The sequence below is a fragment of the Ornithorhynchus anatinus genome, chromosome 17 (assembly GCF_004115215.2).
Source record: "Ornithorhynchus anatinus isolate Pmale09 chromosome 17, mOrnAna1.pri.v4, whole genome shotgun sequence".
NCBI lineage: Eukaryota > Metazoa > Chordata > Mammalia > Monotremata > Ornithorhynchidae > Ornithorhynchus > Ornithorhynchus anatinus.
Genome location: NC_041744.1, coordinates 8,662,081 through 8,683,679, shown reverse-complemented (window position 1 = coordinate 8,683,679; position 21,599 = coordinate 8,662,081). Strand labels below are relative to the sequence as shown.

The 21,599-nt window shown below is 49.2% G+C and overlaps 1 protein-coding gene across 3 annotated transcripts in view; it reads left to right on the top strand.

Moving 5' to 3' along the window:
• The window catches only part of TAOK1 (TAO kinase 1), a 128,523-nt gene extending 108,894 nt beyond the window's left edge, over positions 1 to 19,629 (top strand). For all 3 annotated transcript variants that reach the window (XM_029082246.2, XM_001510546.4, XM_007672563.3), the window contains 4 exons: positions 179 to 418; positions 4,480 to 4,692; positions 6,064 to 6,246; positions 10,456 to 19,629. In XM_029082246.2, coding sequence (XP_028938079.1) covers positions 179 to 418; positions 4,480 to 4,692; positions 6,064 to 6,246; positions 10,456 to 10,917 — 1,098 coding nt within the window. In that variant the 3' untranslated portion in view covers positions 10,918 to 19,629. The remainder of the gene's footprint in view (positions 1 to 178; positions 419 to 4,479; positions 4,693 to 6,063; positions 6,247 to 10,455) is intronic.
• Positions 19,630 to 21,599: the final 1,970 nt, after the last annotated feature.

Here is a 21,599-nt window from a genome sequence, read left to right as displayed (position 1 = left end):
TGCTCCGTAGAGGGAATTGTCAAGGCCAGGTCTTCGGGTTTGCCATTTTACCAATATGGAGTCAGAGTAGTGAAATCTATCCAGTCCAGGCTGTTTCTTGGGGCGGGGGTTGGGGGGAAGGTCTCAACCATGCGCTGCAACGACGAACGCCAACACCTTTCTCGGTCTCCTGGATTAGGAGTTGAATAAAAGGCAGACCCAGAAGGACTTGGAGCACGCCATGCTGCTGCGACAGCACGAGTCCATGCAAGAACTGGAGTTCCGCCATCTCAATACAATCCAGAAGATGCGCTGTGAGCTGATCAGATTGCAGCACCAAACCGAGCTCACCAACCAGCTGGAGTACAATAAGCGGCGAGAGCGTGAGCTGAGGCGTAAGCATGTAATGGAAGTCCGACAGCAGCCCAAGAGCCTGAAGGTAATCCCGGAGCCCCTGGGCGTGCTTGACAACAGGGTGGGGGAACGGGCCAGAACTTCAACAGACCTCCATCTCTCGGGACTTACGAGACTCCAGGCCCCTGACCTAGAATAAAACGAACGATCTTCTGTTGGGTTTTCAGGGGAATTTCTATTTGTGGGTGAACGCTGAGTGCCTCCGCTTGAAAGCTTATGTTTTTGTCTGTAGGCAAGATGGGGAGCAGGAGGGGACGAGTGGGATATTGCTAAGCGTGGGCAGAGGCAGTGAAAAATTTGGGGAAGCGGGGAATGCAGATTTTGTTTTTAAACCTAATGTTGGAACCAACATGAAGTTAGGTCCCATTCTTTGGTGGAAAACATAAGGTGTGGAAGTTGTGCTGCTGTAGTTTGTACATTATTATTCTTGGTTTAAATTGAGATCCAGGCAAACAGGAAAGGGGAGATCCTCTTGCCCAAGGCAAGTGCACTGAATGGCAGTGTACCTCTACGCTCCCTCCACCTTTGCTGCCTTGCAGAGGAGCCCGCACAAACCCCCGTTGTGCCCTTCCGGCAGGGACAGATGGGCGCATGGCAGAGGAGGTGGGTGGCAGAGGTTTATTCTTCGTGTTCCAGGCTATTTTGATGATCGGAGGCTGAGTAGGGACCGGATTGACGTCCAATTGACTTCTGCTAGTAAAACGTTCACCGAAAGCTGACGGCTCATGAAAGAGAGAATAGTATTTTTTCCATTGGATAGCATTCGTGTGTTCAAATCAGCAATCCATAGCCCCGTTTATGAATTGGACGGTGACTCTCTTATAGTCTATAGCTGCCCTCTAGACTGTAAGCTTATTGGGGGCAGGGAATGTGTCTGTTGTTATATTGTACTCTCCCAAGCGCTTTGTACACTGCTTTGCACACAACACTCAATAAATATGATTGATTGAATAAATGAATGCCCTAAGTTTAGGCAAATGGAAGTGGCTGCTGAATTGTTTGGTCCTTACAAAGTGACCCTGAATCATATTTTTTTTTTTCTTCTGGAACAGTAAGCTACCCCACACCAAAAATTTTGATATGCTGTTTTTCCAAAAGGGGCAGCTGCCTCTGCTCACCTCTTAACTCTGTTCCATTCCTATCGGAATGGGATTTAGACTGTGAACCCCACGTGGGACAGCCCGAATACCTTGTATCTACCCCAGTGTTTAGACCGGTGCTTGGCACATAAAAAGCACTCATTTATTATTTCGGAGGACTTGGGGCGCTCGGGCCCGAGAGTTCCTTAGGCCCTTGGGCCTCTGGCAAGGAGGGAACCTTTTTTCTCATTTCCTTGTCCGTTGGTCCAGTGTCGTTTAGTCCAGTGTTCTCTGTTCTCACTAAAAGGAAGCAGATGTACGCTGCTTGGCTTGGCTGTTCAACGAAGGCTTCCCCCCAGAGAGTGAGGCTTTCACAACACAATGTCCATTATTTGTTGGTTTTCTAAAATCGGCAACAACTGGACGATCATCTAAATTTTAAATATCTGATTTGTACTTTGCTTTCACCGTCACCCTCTCCCTCCCCTCTCAATTTGGGGAAGGAGAGGTCAGAATGTGATTGTCAGAGGTGACAGAGAACCTTTCCCTCTCTCTTTTGTTTCTTGATAAAGCCTTTCAGATTGGAGGCAGTAAACAGGGACTGGTCTCTAAGTGATACTTTGAGAAAGTGAAGAGAAAAGCTTCATTGTTCATTAGTCACATCCAGCTCTCTTGTAGAAGCATGAAATCGCTAAACACCTCCCTCTAATAAGAAAAATGGATTCCTGGTTTTCCCGAGATGAAATCGCTCTATTAATTTATCACGGTGGGTCAGGGGGGCCGCGGGGGCGGAAATTGGCATTTTTCTGTCTAGGATATGCCCTCTTTATTAGGGCAGACAGGGCAGAGCTGAGTGATATATACGCAGCCTTATACCACTTGAAAACCAGACCCCTCTGCCATTTCTCCTAGAATTTTTAAAGGACAAACCCAGAGGTCATAATAATGCAAACTGCTTGGTTTGGGGTATAGAGCCAGGGTTATGCTTGGTGCCCTCTGGACTTGAAGCTCAAGTAGAAGAAGGGAAGCATCAGAACTCCTGCTGAGCAGGCTTGCAGCTCCTCTGCTAGCCTCTCTCCCCAGCTGCTGATTGAGTGATGTCACCATCTTGCCCAAGAGGAGCTGCCCCGGCTCACTTCCCCCTAGGCTCTCTCTTAGGCCAAGTACTGGGAAGTTTGTTTTTGGGTGGTTGGGTTTTTTTCCCTTAGCAATCCCTTGCAAATTTCCTGTTTTTTAAGCAATCTTACTCCATTTGGTCTGGTTCTACAGTTAGGTCTATATGTAGCCAGCTCTGCTGGTCTCCTAGAGGCAGACCTCTTACTGGCTATGACTGGGAGGACTTCTAAGACCAAACTTACTGATGCCTGGAGCAAGGGTCAAGCCTGGCCTCCATCACATTGAGTTTCCATTTGGCTATAGGAAATTGTCAAGTTCTCAGGAAAGATGGCCATGATCGAGTGCCACAGGGAGAGGGCAGAAAGTCAGGAAAGAATAGAATGCATTCAGTAGGTGTTCAGTAATTACCATCAACATCGTCGTCGTCATCGGTCTTATTTAGTGAGCACTAACTGTGTGCAGAGTACTGAACTGAGCGCTTGGGAGAGTACAGTACAACAGAGTTGGCATTCACATGCCCTGCCCACAACAAGCTTACAGTCTAGAGGGGGACTGCTGGTTCTGCGGCTGCTGCTGTTACTAGTATTGCTAGTGACATCACAAATACCAACATTATTATTGTCATGCTTCAGGTCATGCTGGTGAAGCTTGAGCCAACCAGATTGTGTCTGCCAAGTTTTCAACAGTCATCTAAAATAGAGCCCCATTGGAAAGTCAGATTACCAGGCCTTAAAATTTAAAAGCAAAAATTTCTCCAAGCATCACCTTAAAATGGCAGCATAAGATGATGCAACCTTTATCTCTACATAAGAAGCAGCTTCTCATTCCCCTCTCCCCCCACAACAAAATGGGTTTAGAACCCTTACCATTTGAAGACAAACATTTCCAGTTTGATGCCTAAAATGGGGGAGGTGGCCAGGTGTCTTGAGACACCCTGGACCCAGTCAAGTTTGACCTTTGCCAGCTTAACCTCGCCTTGGGGCTCAGAACCACCCCGTGAGCAGGACTCTTCTGCTGTGAGATTTACAGATTGGAGCAGCTCTTTGAGGTGGTTGCTGTTTTTCCTGGGGCCAAAAAAGCAAGCCATAGGTGACCACCATGGATTATGAAATTGAACTCAGAATGCCACATTGAAGAGCATGGAAGTCTAGCTGGGTGAATACTACCCGACACTTCCAGAAGTTGTCTGTTGTCTCCAGCTGGGGACAGAGATAGGGTACAGAGCTGAGAGAGAATACCCCAGGCTGCTTTGCTGACTGCAGGTTTGATTTAAGGCCACAAGAGGTTCTGGGGCAAAGGTGTACACCTAAGATTTGTCTCAAAGGGAGCAGATCTCGATGCTCATATTTCTTGTTCACGAGTGGATTTGCTACTTTTGGCCCATAGCTACGCTTGTAGTCATCAAGCGAGATGATAGCAATTCACTGCCATCCTGGCAGTGCTGCCGAGAGAATCCTGTGATAAATGAGGCCCTTTGTACATTTAACCATATTTAAGTTGGAGCTTTGTTATGAAAATGCCTAAATTCCAATTGTTTTTGCCTAGAGACAGAGAGCTGACAGGGCCGTGGCAATGTGCTATGTCTGTGTGTGTGCTCTGTCTGTGTGTGTGTGTATGTGCGTGTGCACGCATTTATGTGTTTCCTTCCTACAGTCATAATTTCATATAGGTTAGTAGTGTTTTGCATTAATTCTTATGGGATGAGTACCTCAAGCAGTCCAGATAGATAGCCAGGAAGAAAAACATCACCTGGATCTTCCCAAACTCCCTTTGCCTCTGTCGTTGACAAAAGACTAGGCTGGATGGACCATTAGACTGACCCACTGATGCCAGTTCTGTGTGTGTGTGCGTGTGTGTATTGTGATTCATCCTTTCCTTTTTCTTCCCCTAGTCAAAAGAGCTGCAAATAAAGAAGCAGTTCCAGGATACGTGTAAAATCCAAACCAGACAGTACAAAGCGCTGAGAAACCACCTGCTGGAGACGACACCAAAGAGCGAGCACAAAGCTGTTCTGAAGCGGCTCAAGGAGGAGCAGACCCGCAAGCTGGCCATCCTGGCCGAGCAGTATGATCACAGCATCAATGAAATGCTCTCCACCCAAGCTGTGAGTTGCTTTTTGGGGTCTAGAGAGGCCGGGCTAGGATCATCCCCTTAGAGAAATTCGAGGCTTATCGCAGGCCAGTTGAGCCCTCCTCAGACTGCAGCCCGCTTTCTGCTCCCCAAGTTGTCAAGGGGATGTTCGAAAGTGCCCCGTGTCCCTTTCTCTCCCCCGACCCCACGGCACAAATCCATTATCAAGTCCCTTTCTGGCCCTCTTCCTCAGATCTCTGCCCCTTGCTTAATTGCCCACTGAAGGTGAGTCTGCTTCTCAATTCACACCTTACAAAATTTGGGTGAGGTTCACCTCACACATGGAACTCTCAAAAGTGCCTCTCAGCTTTGAAAGTGTTGGGGACAGGTCACCTCCTAAACGAAGAAAAAAATGGAGTTCCGGGACCTGGCATTTAATCTGGTCTGCCTTTTGCCAAAATTCCTTTCTATCTGTACTTTCCTTTCCAGCTGGAAGCTTCTTTGTGCGAGGAATAATAAGATAGTGTTTGAAGAGTACTTTTTTGGTTCCAGCTATAAGATTTGTATCTTTTTTGATGGGTCTGTAAAAATAGAAATTTTTTTCATCATTAATACTGGGCAAGTGAAATTGACAACAGTGACTTCATACTAGATTGAGCTTGAGGTGCCGCTTTCTAAATTATATACCCAGTGGAAGGGCTTTTCCTTCAAAGAGCAGAATAGCTACAGGAGGTTGGGAGCAGAAAGAAAACGGGGTGAATTCCTCTTTCTTTCAGGTCCCATACCCCTGGGAAATGAACGCTCTTCTTCTATGGTGTCTGAGATACAGAGATAGGGAAAATGTCTGTTTTTCCTTTGGGCAGGATTGGCAATGAAATCATTGAGAATGACCCAGGGCCATAGCTATTTCATTCCCACTACCGCCCATTATGCATCCCAAACTGTCTTGCTGGCTGAAAGCCAACTGTCTCCCTGCTGGGTCAGCCTCACCTCGACTCCCTCGGTGGATCCCATCTGCCTCTCTAAGATAAGGGCATCCACCCTGAGGGGTGTAATTTGAGGGCAAGGGTGCATTGAGTCACTGGAAGGTTAAACCGTCATCATTTGAAGGCAAGACAGCTTCTTTCAAGTGATGTTCCTTCTGGTGAGAGCCGTGAAGACGTTTTCACCATTTAGTCAGTCTCCACGTTTTTCTCAAGTGAATCGAGGCTGTAGCTTGTAGCAGCTATGTTGTCTCACTGCCTACAGCACCAGCTGTTAGGCCTGCCCCATTCAGAGATGCAAATAGCAAGGGAGCACAAGTGTACGGCCTAGAAAACAACCCAGCCTTCCCCCACCTCCTCCGCTGGCATGTCTTGAGTGGCTACCCCATGGTAAGATGGGTCTATTGTCTAATCCCTCCCAGCTGCGTTTGGATGAGGCACAGGAAGCAGAGTGCCAGGTTTTGAAGATGCAGCTGCAGCAGGAACTGGAGTTGCTGAATGCATATCAGAGCAAAATCAAGATGCAGGCTGAGGCCCAGCATGACCGAGAGCTCCGGGACCTCGAACAGAGGGTCTCCCTCCGCAGAGCCCTCCTGGAGCAAAAGGTAAGGCCAGAAAGAATGAATACTGAATGCATTTGACATGCCCCTCCCCTCTTCAAAACAGTGAGCAAGTAATATCTTTGGCATGGCTAGCAGAGGTGAGGGCCGGCTCATCGCCAGAAGAGAAGTTGCCAGGGTATGAGTGTCTTCATTTCTGAGGAAGGGGAAGAAGGCTAGTGGAGAAATTGGATGCTCTTCTTGTCAGTTCTATGAGACAGCTGGTCTCGGAGGCTCAGCGGAGAGGACTTTGTTTTACCCAGAGGCAGTTTCCAAGTCCTTCTGTGGTATTGATTGATTGTATAAAAAGGGATAACCTGGAGGCATTAAGGTAACCTTAAGCCCTGTGACTCTGATTATATCTGTGCCAGCACCCTGGTAAGCATTCCGACGTAGGTTTGAGAGGCGGTTGGGACGTCAAAACAGAGAAATGAAGTTGTTCTGTCACCGAAAGACAAATCAGATTGTAACTGGGCGAGCGAGCCATTCCAAGAGCTGCCTGGTGTAATGCTCCAAAGCGCCAATCAGCTCCCAGTTACTTCTGCCAGAATGCAAGAGTGCCGAGTCAGAGCTGTTTTATGAGTCGAATGTTCCCCGATAGGTCCGTGCTGGGGTCTCCAGGGATGTGAAGAAGCCGATTCAGGGACCACTGGGTTTCCTCTGTGGCCTGGTCGCAAACCGGTTATTGGAAAAATACTCCCGGTTTTCCTCAATTCCTTATTGATAGCATCTGTTTCAACACTAAGTGCCACAGCAGCTAGCTGTCAGTCAGGGAAATCGAAAAAAATTTAGTCCTGCTGACTAGCAGCCATCTTTATTTCCTGGACCCTGTGACTAGGATTCATGGGTTCATTCATTCGCTTTTACTGAACATCTACTGTGTGCAGAGCACTGAGAGAGTACAGTGAGAGTAACTGTCAAGGTCTCTCTCTACCTTTGACCACAAACTCACAATCCAGATGGGGAGACCTGCGTGGGAGAGATTGGGGAACGAGAATAGAAACATAGCTACAGTTGAGAAAAACAAGGAAGAAAGTAGCACATAAAATAAACACAATGAGCAGATATTTTCTTCCTCTCAGGAGCTCGAGTAAAATCAAGTGATTGAATTTTTGAAGTTTCTCAAATGATCACCGCCTTTCTGTCTTGACGGTCTTTCTTGCCAACTCCTTCCAGAGGGCAGTTGGCATCAGCCACTAAGCCTCAATCACCTTTATTAAAGTTTTTCATTCAGAATGGGAAAGCCCGAAGCAAATTCCCATCCTAAGAAGCCCGTTTTTCCCATGCAATGAATAAATTAGTAGATCCAGGACCTTTGTCTGACAAGCCTTCACAAGCCATGTAAACAGTAGGCATTTGCAAAGTTCTTTTGTTTAATATTTTGTTTAATTTTTTTTTAGGGGGTTGGTTTGTGGGGGGTTTTGTTGTTTTTTTAAGTCCCTGGAAAATTGTAAAAGAGGCAACCTTAAACAGTTCACTCTGACCCAATCTTGAAGAGACTTGGGGAACGAGAATAGAAACATAGCTACAGTCGAGAAAAACAAGAAAGAAAGCAGCACATAAAGTAGACACAATAAGTAGATATTTTCTTCCTCTCAGGAGCTTGATTAAAATCAAGTGATTGAATTTTTGAAGTGTCTCAAATGATCACCGCCTTTCTGTCTTGATGTGAGACGGAGAGACTCACACTGAAAATTCTGGAGTTGGATGTGTAGCGTCACCTAGTGGTACCAGGTCTGATCTCTGTTGTTGATTTTAATCAACTATTGTCTTCCTTTCAGTGAAGGAATGACAAACCCAAATTTTTTATGCTGCATTAGGAATAATTTACTGAAATTGGCAGAAATAAAGAGACCTTAAAAATACTGAGAGAAGGATCCAGATGATCAAAAAACTCTCCAATTGTGGGGTGCGGGGACGGAGAGGACTATCCCTGCTTTTAAGCAGCCCTTGTTTTTTTTTTTTTTTTAAGGCAACTTTCTCCCTTTAATACCTGACCAGGTGGTGCTCTGGTCAGTTGACAGTAATCTAAAACAGCTCTAATGTACCATATCCACCCCTGTTACTAACCAGCAAAGAGAAGCCTGGACTGAATAAACAGAGAGGCCACCTGGTCCCAGCTATCAGTTGAATTGGCTTTTCAAACAAAGGGTGCCCACCTGGAAGATAAGCAGAGGCCAGACTAAAATGGACACTAGTTGTTTGTTGGAGGATGATGGTTTCTGCAGCCGAAGTGTCTTTAAACCTTTAACAGTTTGGAGGGTTCACTCAGGCTTTTGGATGTGACTGCAGGCTCGGTACGTGTATGAATTTGAATTCTCATTTTTCCTATACTTCATTTAGAATCAACTCTCCCATCCTTAACCCAATAACCAGCCATACACACACCCATACATAGATTTGTACCATTAGCAGGGCCATCTTCTGTGGCTAAGCAACACAGGAAGATACCGTGGTCAGGTGGAAAGAGTTCTGCCACTGACCTATGCAGAACAATACTGCTGGTAGGGGAAGGGTGGAAACAAGGAAAAATGAAGATATGTGCATATAGCTCAACGGAGATTTTTATATCTCTTTCTCATGTATTATTTGCAAGTAATCTAGCGGCCTCTTTCCAGGAGACGTTATAAGGTTGCGGAAACCTGAATTTTAGTTTGTTTTGAACTCCAAGGATCCTACCAAAGGCAGTATGAAGTAGTCTGCCCATAATCATCCCCATGTTTCAAAGCATTCTATTACTAATGGCAGAACCACAGCATTCTAAAGTTGGCAGGGCCTTGGAAAGGCAGACTACACTGTCTCCTCCTCCTCCCCCCTCCCCCCCAATTCTCCTGCAAGCATAATCTCAGGGTGCATGGGAAATACAGAAACAGTTGCTCAACAGATGGCCAGTTTCTGTACCTGCTTTTTTAGTTTAGAGAAAGAAAATGCCTTCTGAAAGGCCAGTAACTTTAATTACAATCTATCGTATGTATTGTGGCTTACTATATGAGAGCACTGTACTAAGCGCTTGGGAGAGTACAATACAGCAGAATTAGGAGAAAAATTCCTTGCCCAAAATGAATTTACAGTCTACAAGCCTTCAAAAATGTTGTTTCTGAATTTTTTTTTAAATGGTATTTAAGCACTAGGTTTGATACAGGCTAATCAGGTGGGACATGGTCCATGTTGCATATGGGGCTCACAGTCTTAATCCCCATTTTCAGATGAGCTAACTGAGGCAGGGAGAAGTTAAGTGACTGGCTCAAGATGACACAGCAGAGAAGTGGCAGAGCTGGGATTAGAACCCAGGTCCCCGCAGCTGGGGTTAAAGTTGATGGTCAAGCTGGTTTTATTTTTGAGGCAAATCAGGGAGGAGACCACATAAATCTAGCTCTTTGCCTTCTTATCAATGGGCATTAGGTATGTTGGCGCCAGGAAAATAGGTGGTGGTTGATTCTCTAAACCATTACATTGGGTAATTTAACTGCAGGTTACCCTCAAAACCATCCCCAAATCAGACCATTTACTCTTCTTCCATCTTGAACTTCTTTAAAATGAAAGGGGCTCTCTGGTTTTAGCTTTTAGTGGAAACTAAGAGAATGCAGGTTTCAGAAGCTTGGCATGGTTTAGGGGAGGGTGAATCCTGGTCCACAGCTGGGCACCAGACACGTGACACATGGATGAGGGAGGCCTTTGGCGGTGTGCAAGGAGCTGCCCACTGGGCAGTCCCTATCTACTTCCCTGCTGGGCTCACTGCAGCTCCTGTACATTTGCAGCCCAGGCCTGGGGCACAAATCAGGTATATTGAGGGAAGGAATGCATGCAGCAGAAGAATGGCTGAACTGGCAGGCGGAAAGTGGGTGTACGGCCTCAGTTCTTGTCCACACGTGTCTAGTGGAGCCAGCCCAGTGGCCCCCAAGATAGCCGGGCTCAGTTAATCTTTGTGCCCCTCGGGAAACAGAGGAGTTTCCCTTTTTCCAGATCGTCGGTTTCCCTGTGCCCAATTCAACGCCTCCTTGAAAGGGGCCGCCGTCCCTCTGATCACCTGACCCCGGTGGTCGCCCTCCTTCCTCACCCCATGGCCTCGCCTCACGAGAACTTGCTTCCGCCACCAGTTCCAGTTAAGGCAGTATCCCTTCCTCCCTCCCTGGGAAGCGGAGAAGCTCTCCCAGCATCATCTCAACGGTCTCGCCTTTCCACAAATTGTTTCTTCTTTTTCTTTCCCCCTGCCAGATTGAGGAGGAGATGTTGGCTTTGCAGAACGAGCGCACGGAGCGGATCCGGAGTCTGCTAGAGCGTCAAGCCAGAGAAATTGAAGCTTTTGACTCTGAGAGCATGAGGCTAGGTTTTAGTAACATGGTCCTGTCTAATCTCTCCCCCGAGGCGTTCAGCCACAGCTACCCGGGAGCTTCTGGTTGGTCCCACAATCCTACTGGGGGCCCGGGGCCTCACTGGGGTCATCCCATGGGTGGCCCACCGCAGGCCTGGGGCCATCCGGTGCAAGGTGGCCCCCAGCCATGGGGTCACCCCTCAGGGCCCATGCAAGGGGCACCTCGAGGTAGCGCCATGGGGGTCCGCAACAGCCCCCAGGCTCTGAGGCGGACGGCTTCCGGGGGACGGACAGAGCAGGGCATGAGCAGGAGCACAAGCGTTACTTCACAAATATCCAATGGTTCACACATGTCTTATACATAACTTAAACAATAATTGAGCGTGGCAATTCCACTGGAGCTGTCTGCCAAAAGAAACTGCCTACAGACATCATCCCAGCAGCCTCCTCACTTTGGTACTGCAGTGTGGAAGCTGAGTGCACATGGTATATTTTATTCATTTTGTCAAGCGTTTCGTTTGTGTTTACTAATTGGTGGGATGTCATAGTATTTGGCTGCCGGGTTTTTTTATTTTTCCTCTGGGGAGACTTGGAGAGTGGGGCCCAGGGTGAGGGAGGTGGGATGGGAAGGGAAGGGAGAAGGGGGCTGTAGTAGAAAAGTAATCTCTTCTGCAAGCGGAGAGAGGAATTGGCTAGCAGGAACACTAAACAGGCTGAACGGCTCTTGGAGCGGGCTCGCGTGGCCGGCCCCTCACCCCTACCCCTTGAGCCTCTTGAACCGTAGAGGCTTATGGCCGCCCTCCCCCCCGTCCCTTCCCCCAGGTACTCCCACGACCCACCCCCCGGGTGGGCAGGGTGGACTGAAACTGAGCTCGCATGAGGCACGACAGACTCCCCTCCCCACTTTCTTCTTTGGTTAAGCTGGTCCGGCTTTAAGGTCTTGCCTCGAGCAGGGAGAGGGCTGAGGATCCCAGAAGGTTGGCCGTTTTCAGGTGTGGGAGTGACTTTGCATGATGCTTTTTTCCCCGAGAGCCGCTTGAGCTTGTCCGTGCCACTGTTCGTCTAGGTGTACTCTCTCTGTGGTACGGAGATGAATTTGCTCGTGCAGTTCACACACCCTTTTCAGGGGAATTGCATAGGCAAATCTGTTTGCTTCCAAGGAGAAGTCCAGAAGCCACAAAAACTCCAGCGGGTGTCTCTGCTCCTCCGAAAGTCGGCCTCATGGTTGTGTGCCACAGCAGCAAAGCGAGGAGGCAGGGTGTATAAATACCACACTCATGTTGCTCATACTTTGACATCTCATCATAGCTAAGCACCGGAGGAACTCAGAACACCCTCCCTAATATTTTTGCTCTGTTATTAAAAGACACCAAGCCAATGCAGATCCAGTGCCGGAGGTGTTTGAAGGATGCCATAATTTGCAAACTGCCATCTCTTGGACTTTTCATTACACTACACATCCATCAATTTGATTTTTCTCTCACCCCTCACCCCCTCTTTTGGCTTGTTGCAATTTCCTGTTTACATGTAGTGTAGCCAATTGTTTAAAATGTTTTAGTTGCCATAGTGTCCCTGGAGTCGCCGAGCCAATGACTTGACCAGCTGCTGACTAACCCACATCACCACTGTCGGTTCTGCTGCATGTGCGGCCCCCCTTTTGCCTTGCTGTTTTGGTTGCTGCGATACTTTCTACAACCTTCTAGTTCAGCGAGACTTTGTGATGGTTGGCAGCGTGTTCACACCACACCATAGGAAAACACCACTTCTCGAGGTCTTTAGCCCAGTGTTGCTGTACTACTGAAAGGGAACCGGGAAGTTTGGCTTTTTGGGAATGAATCAGTAAATTATAGTGGTCAGGGAGTCTGTTGACAAAAATCAAGTGTGTTTGTGTTGGTTTCTTTTTTTTTCTTTTTTTTTTTGGATGATGATGATGGTGAAAAGGATCAGCTAAATGCTGAGCCAGAAGCTCCCATGCCCATCCTTCAGGGTCAGCGAGGGGAGAGTTCAGAACTAGCCAGCCCTAGGGAGTTAAAGCCAACGGGGGTCAGATTTGGCTGGAGGTAAAGATGCCCTTTCCTTTCCCCCCAGGCAGGTTAGAGGTCCTGGTACGCTGTTCTCCTCCCTTTTCCCCGACTGCCCCCAAGAGAGCACGGGCGACAAGCGCCCTGACAATTTAGCTGTCCGATATCTCCTTCCCCTCCCACCTCCCCAAAGGCAGGCTTTCTGAAGGAAGCCAGGCCAGTGCGAACTCTGTACTTGAACCCAACTAAACGATCGCTATTGAGATGGTTGGTTTCCTCAGCCGAATTAAAGGCCTCACCCCAGCAACCTGGTGGCAGGCCAGTTTCTTGGGCACCTCCAGACGGAGCGGCAGGCAGATCTCAGAGAAACCGACCAACCGTGGGTGAAAAAAGAGAAGTGATATTGCCCCTCGGGTCTTTGGGCAGGCCAGAAAACCAGCCATAGGGTGGGGGCTCGTTTGGCAGGTGGCCGGGACGTGGCCGGACCCCCTCACCGTCCTCAGCCTCGCCGGCTCCCTGGTAAACACCATGGCCGTTTGTCATATCTATTTAGAGAACAGATGTCTCGTTTTCCAGCCATCTTTTATGCACTAAGACGTCACGCAGATGCTTCAGACCCATCGGGCCACTCAGCCTATGTTTTCCTAGCAGGGTGGGGGGAGGTTTTGCAGTGGGATCAGAATGGAACACCTCAGTGTGGGTATGTCCAGAAATTCAGTTGCTAAGAGAAAGGAGAAAAAGAAAGGAAAAAAAAAACTTTAAATGAACACCCTGAACTCCATGCTCCTTAAAATTCTGAATAGTAACACTGGTATATTTTAAGCCGCAGTTGTGTTATTATTTCACTGCTGTTGTGGACTGAATTTGGTCAAAGTTTCTGGCTTAAATTGAATTACTTCCATAGAATTCACTCAGATCATGTGTATTTGTAAGCATGATTGAATGCTGAACCCAATTGTCTCTCCATTAGGGCTTTGTATCCAACCTAATTGTGTGGTAACCAGTTTTACATGTAGGTCATGTGCAGACCTGGATTATTCCATTAAGTTAATATTTTAATTAAAAAATATATAGTTTGCAAAAACTGATTCAGATGAACTGGTCTGTGTTTGTGTGGGTGTGTGTGTGGGTGTGTCTGGGCACGAGTAGACGCATCGGTCTTCTGAACAAGCGTGTGTAACTAAAAATCCTCCCTGGCTAGCCATGTGATGGAGATGCGGAGCGTTTGAGAGCCTGAAGGGAAAAGCAAGCACTTTCTGAATCAGTTTGCAAACTCCAGCCTGCGATTGAGTGGACACTGTGACCTCCAAAGGACCAGTGAGCACTCAGACCACGTCTGTTGATGACCATAGTGTAATCTGGAAGTGGTAGGAAATATGTCCAGTGAAGCCAAAGGTTGTCAACACTGGGTTTGGCATCCAGAGCCTAGCAGAAGAAAGCGTCCCGCGTTCTCTTCCTCTTCCCTTCCGAGACCAGCCTTTTCCAGCAATTGCTTTTAAGACTTTCTTTTTTTAAAAAAAAAATCTCAGTCTCATCTCCCCGCTCCATCCTCCCTAGGCAAAGCTCGGTCTCCAATCGCCCAGATAGGGAGGTAAATTTGGTTCACTTTTTGAATCAGGTGACACCTCAGCCTCACATATCACTGTGATTTTGATTTGAAGCTGCTGTTTTCACTTGGTGCGTGGGTGAGATCATGCCTGGATTTGAATCCACACTAAAGAAGGCCTAGGGCTTTGCCCTTTGGGCAGAACAGTCACTGGGACAAGAGGATGCTTCAGTAGGGTGGGGGTGGGAGGGCCCCTCCCCACCCCAGGAAGGGGCACTCTACCCATCTCATTTCCCTCCTCTCACCCCCGACAGGCCAGACACTAAAGGCTTACTCTCTTTAGTAATCTCTTGAGCTGCCTTCTACAAACCGGGGGACTGACGGGTCAGTCTTTTCACCTCAAATGAATCATTGGAATATTTTATCCGAGATTGAAATAGTTGGTGTTTTCCAGGTTCTTGCAGAATGAATTGTCGGGCACCAAAATAATACAATTTATTTGCACCTGTGAAAGTGATTTTCTTGTGCTGGAGATGCTTCCCAAGTGGTACTCCCTTGTGTCATACACTGGTGGAAATAAATTGTATTATACTAGGATTTTCTGAGCTTTTGAAATATGCACATCTGTGGAATAGCTGTATCATTGGTATGTATATACTGAATGTATATATGTATATATGTATGTGTGCGTGTGTGTGCGCGTGTGCACGTATATATGACAAGGCTCTTGCTGTACTCTCCAGCAGGGTGTTGGAGGTCCGTTCTTGTTATTTACCTTTCAAAGTGAAGGTAAATGCCTAAAGGTCTCTCTCAGCAGCCTGTGTTCTTGCCAGTGTGGCCAAATTTGCACAGGAGAGCAAACGCTCTCTAGGCCAAGTGAGTGTTTCGCAGGCCCTGCGCGGTGCGGTCTCCCTGAGCCGCCAGAGCACGAGCCGCGATGAGGAGGGAAGCCGGACCAGCCAGGGCCAAGACTGCTCAGGAGCGCTTTGGGTGGTGCCGGCCAGAGGCACTGCCGCAGGAAGGCCCCTGGGAGAGAGCCAGTTGGTGTCAGTGGAGGAACGAGATGTGGGTATGCAGTGGGATCCTGGATCCCCCCCAACTGGCCCCTGAGGTCTCAGGGGCCTCAGTCTTCCTGGCTCAGCCAGAATCCTGCCACCCAGGCGTCCAGCTCGATCTGCCACCGGTGGGAGAAAATGTTGCCATCCCAGAACATGCCTCGCCTGGCCCCACGGAGCCAGACAAACATGTACACTGGGGCCATCCATCCCGTGCCACCCATTCACTGCACCTCAGCAGGGACCATCCCAGGAAAGAGAGCCAAGGCCTGACGGCACAGTTATTCCACTCCCAGCCTCTCCCATCTCTGTGGGCTTGATAGCTGTAAGCTTCCTGCCTCCCTCCGGCACCCTTGGACCATCGCTTCTTGAGCAGTGACCCGTCCCCAGCTGCTTCCCTTTCCCCACTGGTGGCAGGGGGCCGGCCCCCGTTTGAGCTCCGTAGTGGTGACCTGAGGAGGCTGGCGGGGAAGAGATCCGTTTCCCACCCTTATGAGGTTGGAGGTGGGCAGGGAGGGCTCCCCATCCAGCACCTCTTGGCGAGTGGGGAGGGTTGAAGGTACCCACATTCTCCGAGCTGTCCCGTGCCCAAAACCCACCCCGGCAAACCCTCTGCAGCGAGGCTGCCGGGTTCCCGCCACGGCCGTGCCACACCGTCCCCGTGCCGCCGGAACCGGTCTCATAGGTTTAAGGCCCTGGTGCACCGGCCCTCGGTCCAAGCTTAAGACCCCTTGGGGAGAAAGGGCATCGTCTCCAACTGTAAACCGTGAGAAATGTTTTCTCTCCGCTGGCTTGTGGAGAAGAGAACAGAGGAGAATGCTTGGAGCCTGACTCTTGTATGCAAAGACTACTGATTGAAGTCTTCTATGCTGTATGTCTGGCCGTGGTGTCTGCACTTTTATGGAATCGCTACAGTTGGATCCCCTGGGAGGGATTTTAGGGTGGTGGTTTCGCTTCGCTCTAAACTGGTCATCTATAAAGCAATCAGTGAGTTGCTTTATGGAGTCCGAGAAAAGCAAAACTGAGAACTCCTGTGGTACTGTGCATCTCACTTGGTCCTGAGCTCTGGTAGCTCTGGCTGTCTCCTAAAGCCACGTAGGGTGACCTCCCTCGAGGTTTCCGACCCCTTCCCTGCACTGGTGCAGGGAAGGACTGGTCAAGGAGGAGTGGGACTAAGTACGTGGCCTGGCTAATCTGCACCTTATCTGCCCTGGGTGGGTCTGGGAATGCTTGCACTTCTGACCCAACTGCAGGGGATGGAGTGGGGGGAAGAGGAGAAAGACAAGGGGTGGGAGGGATGGGGACAATGTTTAGTTTCCCATTGAGCCACCGAGAAAGCTTTATTTAAAAAAAAAACAAACTACATCCAGGATGCTTACTCATATATAAAAAGGGGCTCCACCAGCTCCTTCTGAAAGTAGCCAGATGACCATCGCACGTACTCATCTGAAAACCTGTGGGGAGTTTGCCAGGAAGGGGAGGAGGGAAGCGGATCGGAAAGGGCATCTTCCTCCCCAGAGTTCCCCCTGAAGTACGGGTACCTGAACCGGCACAGTTTTGGTTTTCGCTTATGAACGTCTAGCAGCTGTGAGTGAAAATGGTGTAATTATCTGTAAATATGTAGCTAACAAATTGACCTAGTTTCTGTATTCTTTAAGTTTTTGTACTACACTTTATTGGTTTGGGCCAACTAGAGAGGAGCTGCTGCTGCCATTACTGGTTGTGGTTAGCAGCTGACCCCTGAAACACCTCAGATGACGCTGTGGGAGCAAAGCTTCCGTGTTTGAGTGGGGGAAAAGGAGGCTCGGTTGTGTGCCCGGCAGGACTTTGGAGGCCGAGACTTTCCGCGGAAGGCGATCGAGTCCCCCGCCGCCGGGGTCCCGGGTGGATTGAGAGTCTCTGGGACTAGCGTCCGGGGCTGCCAGCGTGTCTCGTGCCTCTGAAGCGCAAAAGCGGCTTAGTGCTTTTGCTGATGATGGTGCAGGGGATGCCGGGGTTAGCCTGGAGCTGCTTCTGGGGACCTGACATTGTAATTGGGATGAGCTGGGCCTTGGCTTGGCCATAGAGTCAGTTTGTGCACCATGATTCCCTTGGCAGTTACCTATGGGGCTGCTTCCTGTTTCGCTCCTTTTCTGCCAGGGCTTCCGGCCTAGGCTCGTGTAGATGGGTAATGAATAAAAAAGAAAAAGGACATTTAAAAAACAACACAAAAACCAACCAAAAAACATGTCATTTGCCTGCTTTCAGTGCCCAGGGAACATGTTTCTATGGCAACTCTGAAGTCAGCAGAGTTTGGAAATGAGACACCGGTGTTAACGAGAGGGCTGTAATCTCTGCTTTTGCATGGCTTCGCTTAGCATCCGAGAGATATTGGGTCCCCTGGATGGGATGGGAGTCGAGGGGCACGGAGAGAGAGCTGGGTCCTTTCCAGGTGGCACCTCTGGATTGTACCAAGATCTGCAGAGTGTCCAGTGGTGGGGGAGAAAGGTGGTCAAGCAGGAAAACGTGAGTTGGCAGAAAGATCATTTGAGGATCCACTGCAGGTTTCTGTAGGGACTGCCTGTGGTGGTGTCAATATGTTCCCAACCAAGTTCGGGCCCTGATTCCCACCTCGGGAGGGAGCATCCCCTGGCATTTAATGAGCATAATGCAGACTCTTGGGGAGACATCTGGTAGGGCAGGTTGCCAAGGTACCTTGGCACGAGAAGGGCATCCATTAGGAAATGCTAGTGGCAGAGGGCTGAGCTAGACAGAGAACAGGAACGGCGGGAGAGCAGGAAGAGGAAATCACTTCAGACTCACCTTCCCTTTCTCTAGTGCAATGCATTGGCTCAGAGGCTCCTGAACCCCGTGGGGGCAGGAGGGCGTGAGGGGGCTCGAGAGACTGAGAAGATCTCCAACCCGGTGAGGAGAGCCCAGCCTGACTTGGTTGACTGTAAACGCTTGAGAAGTTTTTATTAACACTTGTGTTGCTAAATCTTCTTTCCTCCGAGTCTGTGGAAATCATTAACCCGTTTAAAAATCGAAGACAAACACTGACAAAACTCATGGATTACTTTGACCAATTTAGCTGTCAGAAACCCCCTGGTGAGCAGACAGGACCCATAGCACTAATGTGCATTTAGTGAAGCTGGGAGAGACTCTGAGAAATGTGTATAGTGTATAGTGTATACAAACAGCTTTGCTTGTATTGTGAATTTTAAAACAAACTTGAGATTTCTAACATAACTATTAACACAACTTTAACATAAGTTATCCCACTGGGTTAAGAGCATCTTGAATGTATAACCCTTTTGTAACTCAGATTGGTTTCTGCTTCTACCAGTCGTCCAGATAGTCTATTTATATTTTTTATTTTATATATTCATTTCCCTTTATTTTCAGCCTTCATTTCCAGCATTTTTTTTTTTCACAAGTAGTGTGGAAGCATAAAAGACCAATTTACCCCTCTCTCGTGGTCCTGGATTTCCCTCCCCTGGTTTTAAAGGCCATAGTATTCCGTTTGCAGCATCTGTGCAAATACCAGGGTTTTGGGGCGGGGGTTGCCATTCAGCTACAAATGCTTGAGTCAGTTGCTTTTTGTGTGTGTTTTTTTTTAAAAATAAACAAAAAAACTCACCATATCTGTCTGGAGGCGCAGATGGGGACAGCAGGGGGTGGGGTAGAGGGCTTATGCGAACTCATAACAGCCCCTGCCCTCCTCCCAGAGTAGCCTGTCCCTCTGGGGAGCTTCCTCCATTAGGAGCTTGCACTCCTGCCCCGTGCTCCCCCGTGTTTCCCGCCCCAGGTCCTTGGGGGACGATGACGTGCAGGGTCCGGCTCCCACCTGGCTTCCAGCCTCCCTCCTAGGCCCGCAGCTTCCCTTGCAGAGAAGGGTGGAACCTCCCGGGATTCCAGATGAGGTTTCGGGGACTTGCCCGCTCCCCCGGCTGCCACCTCCACTCGCCGCTCCGGAAACCTGGGTGCCTCCGTGCCCTCAGCCTGCAGCCTTCCCCGTCTGTGTCCTGGCCGGGGGAGGAAACGGGAACCTCCCTCAGGGTGGGGCAGAGGGACCGACGGCATCGCGTGAATCACCTTGTCTCCGAATCGCCCCTGCCGTCGGTCCCCTGCCTCCTGGAGCCTTCGGATGAATCGGGGTGGTGTGGAGTGGGGGCCCTGAAAGGTCGGGCTGGTGGCCCAGGTCTGCACTGGATTTGGGTAGAAAAGATCCCCCGCGTTAACTGGTCAGGCTTATTGTACAGTATATTGTCAGTATTCTTCTGGTTCAACATACATTATAGCTCATATATAACCTGTATTAATTGTATAGATTGTGCATTTAAAGCTGTTACCAAGTTGTCAGAAAATAAGAGAAAACAAGTTCATATGTAATATTTTGTTTGTAAGTATCCTTTGTATCATAGCAAAGGAAATGTTAAAAAAAAATCAACTGTAATAAAGTAATTTTAGTACATAGAGTGTCTGCCAAACTTCTTTACAGTAATTTTGTTTCTCGGCTGGAGAGAGGCAGCCTACCAGACGTTTCAGTAGTCAGAAAAGGCCCTGAAGGCAGGGCTGCAGCAGCCTGGCCCGGTGGTCTGGACTCTAGCCATGGCTGCTTTTATATGTCCCTTGGGGACAGGCCCCAATCCCCAGGGAAGCCCAGGAGCTCTCATCGCCCCATTTGGCGAAAGGCAGATCGGGAGTGAGGGTGTGGGAGAGAAAGATGTGTCCTTTGCCCGCTGGGCGACCTTGGCAAGTCACTTAACTTCTGTGGGCCTCGGTTTCCTCATCTGTAAAATAGGGATTTGATACTATTCTTCTTCCTCCTTAGACTGTGAGCCCTACGTGGACAGGGATGGTCCAACCTCATTATCTTATGTCTACCCTAGCCTGGTATAGTGCTGGACATGTAGTAAGCGCTTCACAAATACCATAAGTATCCTAGGTCATGGGGCTTCCCCATCATGACTACAGGACTGCAGGGGGCGTTTCAAACCTCCTCTATCGTGGCAGATTTCCCATCTGTCTCCCTTGGGTAAGTCACTTAGCTTCTCTGTGCCTCAGTTACTTCATCTGTAAAATGGGGAATAAGACCGTGAGCTCCACGTGGGACAGGAACTGTGTCCAACCCGATGATCTTGTATCTACCCCAGTGCTTAGTAGAGTGCCTGGCACATAGTAAGCACTTAAATGCCATAAAAACACTCTCCTTTTGCTCAATTGCCCCTCTACACACACCAGCCCCAGCCCAACCTTCCATGGCTCGGCAGGCCAGGGGACTGGGAAGGGGACCTGAGGAGAACAGCCTCTGGCTGGTTGGCCAAGCCCCAGGCCCTACAAGCCCTGACCCCACAAAGGCATTCATTTAGCTGAAGATCCCCTAGAACAGGGCCCAGCCCTGGCACCCAAGCCCAGTTAATAGGACAGGTGAGTCAGATATGCACCAGAGGAAGATGCCAACTGGTGGACCCTTGTGGGATGGATGAAGGGGCTCCTGGGGAACAGTAGTCAAAACAACCTTGTCTCCCAGCTCCGATGATTACTGACTCCTGGGGCCAGCAGGCTTCCTGTTATAGCAAGTCTTTGCCCCCCCCCACCATCTGCTGTGACCTGCCTTGTGGTCGGAGGTGCTCCACCACTAAAGAGCAACAAGTTTCTTTGAGATTCTTATCCACCTTGGGGAGCAGTTGTATTTCACAACCTTTCTATGAAATGGCCTCCCACTTATCCACAGGACGCCTGACAAGGGTGAGCAGGGTGGGGGAGAGGCTGCTGAGCAAATGGAGAAGCAGCTCAAGCCCTGCCCACCCCAGCATGACGCCCCCTCCACACACACACACACACACCTCTCCACCAGTGGGGGGTGGAGCCCACCTCTTTGGCTCCAGGAGGTCCCAGCACCCCCAGCTCCGGATCTCCCAGGGTTCTCATGCCCTTCAGCATCAGGTGCTAAAACCACCCTCCTAACCTTGTTTCCCCTCACTGTGAAGTCTTAGGATCTGAAGACCCGCAAAGACGTCACCTGAAGCAGATAAACCCAGTAGTCCGGGCCATCTTGGGCTGCTGGAAAATGATTAGCCGGGGCTCTGGTTATTGATTAAACAGAGCTGTGGCCAGATTGGTTTGCTGGGGTGGGCTGCATGGAGAGGGGCTGCAGACAAGTTTTGGAGTCTTTGTGACTCCCTCAGAGTGGTGAAATCCTCCTCCTTCAGGCCGTTTCGACAAAGGGGCAGCTAGAAGACACAGCCTGTATTACAGTCTGGGGCCAGAACTCATCCGCTCCCGCCTTTCAAGTCTTGATTTTTCTGTATTGAGGCCAAGAACAAAGATGATTTTTGGGTGGGTGAAGGTTGCCCACTGCCACCTTTTGCTGGCAGCCCAGGGGCAGGCTGGGGGCTGGAGGGGCAGGTGAGCCTTGAGCCAACCCTGCCTGCCAACATGGG